Source organism: Musca vetustissima, unplaced genomic scaffold, assembly GCF_032173495.1.
Source record: "Musca vetustissima isolate MV318-11 ecotype Yass unplaced genomic scaffold, APGP_CSIRO_Mvet_v1 utg34848, whole genome shotgun sequence".
In the NCBI taxonomy this organism is placed as follows: Eukaryota; Metazoa; Arthropoda; class Insecta; order Diptera; family Muscidae; genus Musca; species Musca vetustissima.
Genome location: NW_026877161.1, coordinates 138,202 through 150,828, shown reverse-complemented (window position 1 = coordinate 150,828; position 12,627 = coordinate 138,202). Strand labels below are relative to the sequence as shown.

Below are 12,627 nucleotides of genomic sequence, written 5' to 3'. Positions count from 1 at the left end.
TCCGACGGTGGGGCCAAAGACATTTTTGCTTCCGATTTTTGCATTAAAATCTCCTAGCAGAATTTTAATGACATGCTGTTTCTAGGCGCTCATTAAATATGTCTTTGGACTGTTCATCTTTATCTTCAGTCGGAGCATGGGCGCAAATGAGACCGATGTAGAAGAACTTCGCTTTTATACGGATTATAGCAATTCGCTCATCTACTGGAGTGAATCTGGAGACGAGGTATTTTATTCTCCTGTTAACCATAAATCCGCAGCCAAATACATGTCTTGTTTCATGGCAGCTATAATACAGGGCGTAATCGTCTGATTTACTTACGCCTGTCCCTTTTCATCGCATTTCCTATAGGGCAATAATATCGGCTTTGTACTTCTTGAGTACATCCACCAAAGCGAACACTATGCCTGTTCTGTACAACGTGCGCACATTCCAAGTGCAGATTCGCAGTTCGTGGTCCTTTATACGTTTGCGGGGGTCGTCAAAATTAGGGGGGTTTGGTTTTCTTTTTCTTAGCTTTTTGATAGTAGGTTGGGTTTTCCAAAAGAGTGGGCAACTAACCCGAGGCCTCAACCCATTATTTTATAGTTCATATGGGAGAACTCGCGGCACATATTAGCTCACTATTTCATCGGGTGATGAGAATAGCTCCCCAGGTGGCACCGCTGGGAGGTCAGTGTCCACAATTGAGATGAAAGAGGGGCCAAGATAAGTCTGGACTTCGCCATATTAACCCTTTCAGTGTCAAAAATTTTTTTGTTGGAATAAAAATCTAAAATTTTGTACTTAAAATCATATAAAGGCATAGAGTTTAGAAAAAAAGGCAATTTTCATTTTAACCCTCGGACAATTTCGTCTGTTTTTCAGCAAAAACAAAAGAAAGAGAGAATTTTTAAATGTCGAATATATTCGACAAAAACACTGAAAGGGTTAAAGCCAATCAGAGCCGTTGCTTGGTATCTATCATCCCCTACGAAACCCCTTCGGAATTACAAACAGTTTTATTATTCGCTCTATATAAGACATATGTTTTTATTAAAGAGGTTTCGGATTTAATGTTGATAAAATCAGTTATTAAATTTGCATCAAATTGCATTTATAAGTTTAAAAAGTATTGACCTTTAGTGGTGGAGGAAGCAGAAGGAGTGGACCAATGGGTTTCATCTTCGGACAATATCTAGGCTTGGTAAAGATAATAGGTTGTAGAAAGATTGGTTAAAATCTGATAGTCCCTTTGCATGATATTTTAAAATTAATTTTTGCCAAATGTTTACCATTTTGTGGGGGAGGTTCTAAAAGGAGTGGACTAATATCACCCATCTTCGGAATATTAGGGACTTAAACCAACATTTTGATGAGGCACATTTTTGCCGTATCAAAGTGTATATACCCTCAGTAGCCATAACGTTGAGGGTATTAGTGTGAAATAAATCCATTATTTTTATATGAACTATAGGATTTTATTTAACGTGCGAGTCACTGTAGATGTGTGTGGCCTAGATAATTTTTTGGATTTTATCGACATTTTCGACCACCGGCCTGATGGATTTATTTTTCCTCAACCTAATATATACGCAAAGAATATAACCAGGAACGTATGCTAACCTTGAAAGCTATGAAGGACTACCTTTTGAATTCAAATGTGATAGAAATTCCAATTTCACAACCTCGCGAAATGTCTAAGGAAGGAACCAACAAACCCTTCACATTAAAACTAATCTGACCAGATTCTTTCAGTGTCGTCCCATACCGCAGTTTTCATTTATATGATTGAGTTTTTGCTGCATCCGCTGCAACTCTACTTCATGGTCTTCTGGTTCGTCATGAATTAGGTTGAACATTTCAGACTTATGTCAAAATTTTTTTGTCAAAATTGAATTTGATATAAACATCGAAGAATATTAACTAAAAACTCAAAATAATGGATGAAGTACTTATAACTCTTATAAGGGAAGATAAAATGAAATATACGACTGTCAATTCCAAATTCTAGCCCCAGAAAAAATGTATTTAGTCATTTCCGATTCTCAAACTCGCCTTATTTCGAAAAGAGTTGAACTCAACCAAACATCTCATTTTATCAAAAGAGACTTTCGAGTTATTGGAACAACTTTTTAAATATATTATTCACAAAGTAATTTAAAAAATTTAAACAAATATATACATATATTTTTTTCAAAATCTACAACCATATTAAATCATACTTAACTTCGCTTACCTCATTTCCACTCAATGGGTTTCCAGTGTGTGTTTGTGTGTGTGTGTTTCACTCTCAGTGTATTTTTCCAACTTCATTTAGATGACAAAGTGAAATTTTGTTCAACTGTCAAATGTTTTGTTGACTTTTTCTTATTTCTGCTTAAACACGCAAAAACAAAAAAAAAACTTTATGACAAGGGTTTTATAACATCCCACACGAGCGGGTATTGCTTACGGTTGTTGTTTTGGGTTTTTTGTCTCGGCTGTTGTTGATGGCATTAGTGAAGGTGTCTCTTCCGGTTACCTCATATTCGGTAACTTTTTCGATTATTTATTATTCACATTTTCACTTTATTAGTTATATTGTTTACTGTAGCTCTTGCTCGGTGTGATGGGGTGCTGGGGGCTCGGTCTCTGGCGTGGCTTTTTGACTAACACCAGCCTCGGCTGGTTTGGATGGTGTTAATCAACTTGACTGTCTTATGGAAAGGAAAAGTTTTTCTTAATTTTGTTATCGATTATTTAGGCACCACTTGAACTTTGACAGCTAACTGCCCACCCACCAGCTACTTAAATGTTTTTATACCCTTTTCTCCGAACAAACAGAGGCAGACCACAGGACTATGGTCGGATTGTGTGTGCGGTTGTTGTTGTTGTCTTGCGTTTCGTTCATTTGTTTGCTTATTTGCTTAGCTAATTAAAATGTTGTCATAATCAGCATTAGTTTAAATTTGTAAAGTTTGTGTTTCTGCACTTGAAATCGATGGAAGAGACCAGAACAGCAAGTCAAACGCCAACCGCATTCAGCTAAGGAAACAAACAAACAGACACTTCTAACTGTCTGACTGTTTGCTTAGATTTTGAAGTGTTATTTTAAAATGACAGAAAGTGAAAACAAAAACGACTACGACGACGTCGACAATGAGCATAAACATGCGAATGGGAATAATATCCCAATAACCGCAAAACCAACAACAATGACAATGACAACACCAATAATTGACTACCATACAACAACACCAAATGTCATACTTTATTTAAGTTGTGGTGATTAATTTAAGAACTTTTTGTTCAAAGTTCTTCCAATAATTCTCAAGAAGAGTTCATTAAAACTTCTGGGGTCGACACTTGGCAAGTTAATATAATTCCGTCCATTCAAGTGGCCGCACCGGAGTGGGGGTCAACAATTCAAATTGAAGCAACATTGTGCTCATTGTTGGTACCATTGGTCGGTTTGTCGGTCGATTGGTAAGATCCAACTGCTGTTGCCATTGCTGTGTTTCGAACATTTCAAACAAAGGGGCAAAGAATCAAAAAGTTCCTTTGTGGAAATTTTGAAAGCAAATGCCAAATGTTCGAAAACTTATGACAGCAATCTCTTTGAATGGGATCAAAATGTGGATGGGAATGAATGCAGATTGATAACAGCAGCAGTTGTGTGAAAGCCAAGAGGGAAATTCATACTGTAGGTTTTAAAGAAAAACTTTGTATTTTGTTTTCATTAAGGGGAAATATGTTTTCTCTTTAATGAGACACACCAATTAGAATGTTGAGAACATTTACATATATTTACATTATATTAGCTATTACTAGCATATAATAATAATGTTCCATGATTTTTGGAATGTATATTTATTTATATACATTTCTCTGTCTTACAATCTACTCCTAGAACATCCTGTGTATATGGACATTTCCGGAAAAAGGTAAACCAAAGTCGAAGAATTTGTTTCCTTTATTGTGCTTAAATACGTGAAGTTACGGTAAAAAATACAAAGAATGACCACATAATTACTAATTTAAAGATTATAAATGCAGACACTGCAAAATTAAAAATGTCGCATGAGTGACCGAGAAAACCCTTCGAAAATAAAGGATATGCCAAACTTTGAAAGTGCAATAATAATGCTTGATATCTCTTATTCATGTAAAGAATATCTCTTATTCATGGAGAATTGTAAAACTGTAATTCTTTTTTATTTATTTAACATTTAAAGTTTGATTTTGCCTCTGAAAGTCGTGTAAGTGCCCATTTTTAACAGAATGGAATTAAAAGAATCACTTTCTGAGGACAGGAATATGTCCGTCAGTACGTCCATGTATATTGAAAACAAAGTACAGCTCGCAATTATGAGAGAGATATAATTTTCACAGCTTATTTATTTGGCCCAAGGACGATATAATACTTATGTATAGTTTCGTGCGATTCTACGTAGTTTCGTGTTTCTTTCGATTTCCTGTAAATTGTGCACTAAATGCCCAAAGTTGTCCAATTGAGACGGGATATTGTACAGCGTTCTAAATTGATCCTAGAATATTTTATAATTTTAACGATATCGTTCTTGGTTTGGATACAGTTTCCGTATATTTTTTCGTAATTGGATCACTACATATCAAAACTTTACACGACCTACTAAATTGAATCTAGAATGACGTGTGTTAAGTTTTTTTGAAATCGGTTAAGATTTCATATAAATGATGTACGGAAATATTGGTCCTAGATTTTCATATCATACCTCAACTAACTTGATCGGTATAAAGTTTATTATGTTCCATATAGAATTTGCCATTCTGATGGCAACATAACAAAATTTGCGATCTCAGAGGTATTATTCTACTATTTCAATTTAAATGTTCATAGCTGATGTGGAAGTAATCGACAGAAAATTGATAAAACCTGCAACATTTACAGAATTCTTTTACAAAATTTTCAGTTTCTAGTAGATGTTGTTTCTATACCAAAAAATACAAAAATGTGATTTTTATAAATTTTGATACAATTTTGTTGATTTGAGGATTTGAGACTTGTATGTACCCAGTCTTGTATTGTATGTCTTGTATGCAGTCAAAATTCATTCATTTATGTGGGCTTTGTTATGGTGCTGAGCCTCCTAGAACCCTCTATACAAAATTACATCCCCATTGGTTGGGAAATGCGGCTTAAGTCTCCAAAACACCGAAAATGCGATGGTACCGTTCTATGGGAGCTATACCAAGCGTAAACTGACATTTATATTTTTGGAAGGAAGATTTGACACCCCATAATAATTTAATAAATCAAAATTCGGTTGTCCAAACCAAATCGTAGGCCAATATTGATATTTTTTTGGTAAGAAGATTTTCTACGCAATAAGAATTAAAAATATAAAATGACAGATATGTTTGGAGGGTAACATTAGATTGGGGCTACCCTAACATGTGGGTCAGTTTTGATGATTTTCGGTAGGAAGATTTGATACCCAATGAGAACGAAACGTAGCAAATTACAGCCAAATGTGTCAAAAATGCCCATAATAATGTGTCAAACATTAATACCTAATATTTGGGGGTAGCGTTTTATGAGGGCTACGCCAAAACGTGGACTGATATTCCCCATTTGCAATATAAACCATCCTAGGATAGAAACGCCAGCGCGCCATCTCGTATATTGAGATCTCTATCGAGATTTCAACAGTAAAAATATACTTTATAGGGCCTACAATTAATATTTATATGTGTTGCAAACGGAATGACAAATTTAATATAAAATGCATTGTTTATTATTATCTTTATTACAATCTCAGGTTTGAGTTCAGCAGAATGTATAACCACTGTGGTAGATTTGTAGTGTATAAAATGATCGGTTGCGAATAAACATGACTAAATCGTCAAAAAAATAAATTTTTATTATTATTATTTCGAGATACAAACCAAAATAATACTCAACCACTATATGACGTATACAAACCTACATATAAACATTTTATAAAAATGTAATTCAGCCAATGAAATAGTATAAAATATCTGCTTTCCGTAAAATTATCTTTTACAAATTATATTTTCACTAAAAGTTTTGCTATTAAGCGCATACAAAATTGATCACTTGCAGGTTTGTTTTTGATGCTTTGGCCCACACCCATAGTGGAAGACACACAAATAATGTGATTGAGATTTCTTGCACATTTCTAATACTGAAATAACTACAAAGAGAACAAAAACAACAACGTCCTCAACAAAAACCATTGAGTTGATATCACTTTTATCATTTGTCATTTAATCGAGTCGTTTTTTGTTGTCATTTGTCTTTCTTGCAGTTTTGCCGAAATTTGATCCATTTATCAGCGGTCTCCAGCATACCTACAGATACCATGATTACATCCAGTTGAATTGCAGTTCGGAGGGGTCAAATCCTCCGGCATCTCTTACGTGGTATATCAACAACAAAACGGTACGTAAAAACTCACACATACCTACTCACACATAAATACATCGCCACTCTATGCACACAAATATGGACTTTGGATTTGTCATTCCTAGTTGTCCCTGTGGCCATACATCGCCACAAACATACATACTCGTACACACATCCACTGACACAGACTCATACTCATATGGTTCCGCATTTGGTTTTATGTTGCTGTTGTTCCTCTTCCTGTTGTGTTATTGTTGCAATTTTCGTTACTGTTGTTGTTGTTGCTGCTGTTGTTTTAGTTGCCGTGATTGTAAACGTTATTGCCGCTTGTTGTAGTTCTGATAATGGTGCAATTTAACCAGTACAATTTGTGAGCGAATACATGTATGTGAGTTGCAAGAGACAGTGTGTGTGTGTGGAACAACAACAATTTTAAATGTCACTGAAATTTAAAAATCTGATCCTTTTCTTTGGATTACAGTAGGGCATATACGTATGTTGACGGGTACATCCATCGTAAAAAGGCAACAATTATTTTTTGACTATATAAGAACTTTAAATTCTTTAAAACTACATTTTTCAAAATCTATAGTATGCTAACAGTTTCGCACGATTGTTTACGAAAATTGTCAAGCTACGAACTAAATGCTGATCAACCAACTCTAGCAGGAAACTGTAGTTAAATAAGAAACAATTCCAAATCAGGTTCTTTCCATGTCACAAAAAAGTTCAAGTTGTGTTGTTTTTTTTTTATACCCTCCACCATAGTATGGAGGGTATATTAGTTTTGTTTTTCCGTTTGTAACGCATCGAAATAACCATTTCCGACCCTATAAAGTATATATATTCTTGATCAGCGTAAAATTCTATGACGATCTAAGCATGTCCGTCTGTCCGTCTGTCTGTTGTAATCACTCTAGCGTCTAAACGAATTGAGATAGAGCCCCAAAATTTTTCATAGAGCCGTCTTTTGTCTGCAGGCAGGTCAAGTTCGATGATGGGCTATATCGGTCCACGTTTAGCCATAGCTCCCATATAAGGGTACCTCCCATTTTTCGGTATTTTGAAGTTCTTAAGCGTGTTTTTCAACCGAATTCGCTGAAATTTGGTACATTGGGTTCTTATTGGGTACCAAATTTCCCCTCTAAAAATTATAAATATAGGTCCACTTTTTCTGGTAGCCCCCATATAAGGGTACCTCCCAATTTCCAGTTTTTGGGGAGGTTTTGACCGGATTTTTTCACCTAATTGACTGTAATTTAGTAATTTGAGTTCTTATTGAGTAGCAAATCTCTTCACAAAACATTATAAATATAGGTCAATTTTTTCGGGTAGCCCCCATATAAGGGTACCCCCAATTTTCGATATTTTGAGGTTCTTGAGCGCGTTTTTCAACCGAATTCGCTGAAATTTGGTAATTTGTAGTCGTATATGGTAACAAATCTCCCCACCAAAAATTATTAATATTCACCGCTTTTTAGGGGTAGTCCCCATATAACCCCCTTTTTTATATTAAAATAGTTTACTGATTTGTTCCGTGTGTTGCGGTTGGTTAGTCGTTACGGGGAATAGTCAATTTTTACCCTACAAAGACTATTTAGCCATCTGTTGTAAGCATTCCGCCTTCTATAGATATTGTGATAAAAAAAAACTCAAACATGATGATAATGAAATATATCGGCAGACATTTAGGCATATCCCCAATATCGTGATACCTCCTGAAGGAAATAATTGAGATAAACAATTAAAATATTTGGTTCAAAATTGGCATATACCGGTCATTAATTAGGCATAGCCCTCATATGATGATATCCCCAAATATTCACTATTTCCTACACTATGTAATCAATATTGGTCCCTCGTTAGGCATAGCCTCATATAACTTTTTAATCTAAATTACAGCAGTTTGAGGATTTCATACTCTACAATGCGTTATAAATATCAGTCCACTTTTTGGATCATACAGATTTTAGGAAAAATCCCCATTAAAAATTGCCGAAGTTTGTATTTAATGTACATAATGGTTTACATAAATCGGTATTTTCGGTATGTGCCCACTTTTTGGTATGTTCCCTATATTTTCATTGCATGTATCTGTCAGTATAACTATGGTGGAGGGTATCCAAAGTTCGGCCCGGCCGAACTTAACGCTTTTTCACTTGTTTTTTTTTTTTTTTTTTTGAATTTACACAGATGTTTTATTATTCGCTTTATAATAAGGAATATTTTTTTCTCTCAAAGAGGCTTCGGATTTAATGTTGATCAAATCGAATTAAATTTATAAGTTTATAAAATATTGACCCTTTCTGAGGAAGGTATAATAAGGAGTGGACCAATGGCTCCCATCTTCGGACTTGATCTAGGCTTAGTAAAAATAATAGGTTATGCAATAGCTTGGGTTCAAATCGGATAGTCCATTCGCATGATATACAATTAATATTTTACACAATTTTCACGATTTTCTGGGGAAGGTTCCAAAAGGAGTGGACCGATATTCCCCATCTTCGAACATTAAGGTTTGGATGAAATCGATTACTCACTTCGAGAATTATCGTGCGTACCAGCCGACAGACGGGCGGACATTTGTAAATCGACTCCAAATTGTCTGAATCGGATTTGGCCCAAAGAAACATGGGGTTTAAATACATATTTCGATGAGGCACATTTTTGCTGTATCAACTTGTATATACCCTCATTAGCCATATGGCTGAAGGTATACAAATCAAGTTATGGAATCTCAAGCACATCTTTCAGCTATTTGTATGCACTCCGGCATAAATAATGGATTTTCAGAATTTCTTACAAGAAGTTGGACAACATTTAAGAGATTACGTTAGCTAACTATTGTCATACTTTGACAACGCACTGTTCATCCCTGTGCCTCTGTGTGTGACATGCGTGAGTGTCCTGCTCTTTTTGATTTTTTTTTTTTTATGTTTTGGTATCTGTGATTTATTGCACAATGTGCATTTTGTTGCATAGTTTTGATAGAGACCCCAACTTTCAGACATTTAGTTGGGGTATAGGTCACTAGATACACACTAACAAATGTATTTAAGTCTCTAACGAACAACGCACTAACACACACACAAATATATGTTGGGAACATTGTTTTGTTTATGTTGACGTTTCATGTTGATTAAAATTGCAATTGGGAAAAGTGTTTGTAATTTAAACTCGGTTCTCTATCTTTCGGCCATACTGCTGGGCATACGTTGTGGGCTTAGTTGTGTGCAAACTTGCGGGGAGGAAGAGGGTTTAAAATAAATTTATATAAACTGTAAAAATATCTTTCTTCCATAGAAATATTTGAGCAACCACTAAATCCCAACCAAATCCATTTTATATTGGAATTCTGAATTAAAAAAAAAAAAATATATTGTGGTATATTTGAAAAACTCTCATGTTTTCAAAACAAGAGTTTAATTATAAATTGTATTGACTAAAATGTTCTTTTTTACAGACAGGCACTTTATGAAATTTGTCCTTCGATATTTGACATGCAATGCTTTGCTGGTTTGACTTCAATTAATAATAGAAATTTTAGGACAATTTTTCGAATGAAAAAGTGTCCAAATATTAAATTTATATGACCACTTTGTGTTTATTCTACATACCGACGTCGCCTTTTCGGAGGAACATTGACATATGGAATTTAACGAACTTAAATATGTGATCTTTATCTATAAGTGAACCGACTAACATCAATCCATACACAACCCTTTCCACAACCTTTGATAAATACCATTTCATTCGGGCAGATTAAAAAACGCAATAACGTCATTTTAGCCTCAATTTGATACGTTGTGCAAATTTCGTGTCAATCGGACAAACATTAGGAGTATTGTGCACCATGTTTCTAAAATCGGACGATTTCAACGAAACTTGCCAGTGATTAAATTTTATTAACTTCAGTACATTGTACAAAATTGTGTGCTAGTCGTACAAACTTTGGGTCTTTAATGCACAATTTATATAAAATTGGAAGTAAATATATACGGAAGTAAATATATACGGGAACTGATTTTTACAAAACTTAGAACACATCATTCTGGACTCTATTCAATGTGCTGTGTCAAATTTCGTGCAAGTCGAAGAATATATAGGGTCTTTGGTGTACCATTTACCTAAAATCGGACGAAAATATATATGGAAGCTATATCTAAATCTTAACCGATATTCAGTGTGGTGAAGGGTATAAAAATGATTGGTACTACATCAATAGTTTTTGGTTCATTGTTGAAGACAAAAATCCTGATTTCAAATATGTTCACATTAATAATATTGTTTCTTGCAAGATAAGTTTATGATGCATTTTGTTTGTTTGGAAAAAAATCACAAAATTATATAAATGCATGTAATATTGAGAAATATAACAAATAAATGATCTTCTAGATAATTTGATATATACTATGCGATATATACTATGTGATGAATTGTACATTTATTTTCCTCAAAATGAAGCCTATTGAGATTGATGAGTATCTGCTCAGACTAAGATATAGCTTCTATTTATATTATCAGCCGATAATCTTTGTAATCCACATCTGTCCGATAGACATACAATTTTGCACAGTAGACCAACTTGAACTTTGATATTCTTCACCCTACTTTGGTACAGGGTATTCGTAGTTTTAAATATAGCTTCCATGTATGTTTTCGTCCGATTTTATATAAATGGTGCGCAAAAAACTATATGTTTCTTCAATGTCCACTACATTTTACATAGCGTATTGAATTTAGAATGAATCTTACGACGGAAGTTTTTCCTCGATTTCAAGGAAATTGTGCTCCAAATAACCAACGCATGTCTGATTAAGTTGACATTATGGGCAGGGCAATATATTATATTTTATAGGGGCCGAATAAAATACATTGGAAAAAGTTATTACTTTCATTCTTGGATCAAGCCCGGATTTCATTGCTCATTTGTTATACGGTTCAGGTTCTCTGAAGTGCCTAATTTTCTAGTAAGACAAATTCTTCCTTTGTGGACTTTTAAATTATTATTTTATCTTTTATCGTCATTATTGAATGGCCCCCAAATGTGTCAGCCGATTTGCATAGCTGTTTAAAACCTGCAAATTCAAGTTGGTTCGTTGCTGTAGAAAAAAAGGTGATTGGATTCGCATTAGGTTTTTCCGATCCCATTATCGACTAAAGTCTGAGCCCTAGTGTACTGGTGTAAAACACGCACACACTATTACAATATACATAAGTATTGAACCACCTATTGAACATACTTTGTCATTTTTTTAATGATCTCAAAATCTATGAAATACTAATTAATTTTTTTTTATTTTGTGTGCACTACGAATTGCACGAAATTTTTGGATTATTCCGATGCATAAGCTTTGTCCGCTTTTCAGTTTAACCAAACACTCTGATGTGAATACGCATCATTCAAATGACACACCAAAATTGTATGATCATATTGCAGTTCTAACAAAGCAAAGTCGTTACGCCATGTACAAATACACTCACACACACAAAAAAACACACCATTTGTAATATTTCGTTGACAGATGGATTTGGAACATTTTGTCAATTCTCTATCTGACATTTGATTAACGCTCTTAATACAATTCGCTTCAAATTTGGTGTTTCGTTCCATTACAGGCCGCTGTTAAATCCGTCAAACCACAAATCAACGAAATATCTCGAACGTCGGATGGTTTCCACTTATATTCCAGTAATCTGCAATTACTCATAAACATAGATGACTCGCGGTTCATAACGAAAAGTGAGGTTTTGGAACTGAAATGCGTGGCCGACATTATGGGCATACCAAGTGCACGGCGTGAAACGAAAGTGAGAGCCACAATCCTCGCATTGGCCGATACCAGCCACAAGCAACGACTGCAAGGCCCGAATAGCTCAGCCACTAGCATTCAATGTGATGGAATGACGGCACGTAATGTATTCAGTAAGTATGCAAGTGTAAATAACAGCACCCTCTTCGCTCACCCACCTCCCATTACCATCATTTTCTATTTGAACTAATAATATACAAAGGCATGGCTTAACAGATTTTCTATACTTTCTATTTATCGCTCTCTGCTGCACACACTTTGAATATGCCTCCTCGTCCTTCCCATCGTGTGGATTGTGCGGTGCATCACATAGTTGCAGCATGGACAACATCAACGCTAATATCGAAAACGGGTATGTGGCGCTTAATTTATGACCTCGTGGCAATGATTTTGGCAAGTCGACGGCAGAAAGCTGGCACGAACTGCCTGAGTTAGCTGCACCG

The 12,627-nt window shown here is 35.0% G+C and overlaps 1 protein-coding gene across 1 annotated transcript in view; it reads left to right on the top strand.

Moving 5' to 3' along the window:
- LOC133321753 (uncharacterized) overlaps positions 1-12,374 on the top strand; it is a 42,288-nt gene extending 29,914 nt beyond the window's left edge. Inside the window, exons 4-5 of the mRNA XM_061530831.1 lie at positions 6,274-6,407; positions 11,991-12,374. Of these exons, the coding sequence (XP_061386815.1) occupies positions 6,274-6,407; positions 11,991-12,374 (518 nt within the window). The remainder of the gene's footprint in view (positions 1-6,273; positions 6,408-11,990) is intronic.
- Positions 12,375-12,627: the final 253 nt, after the last annotated feature.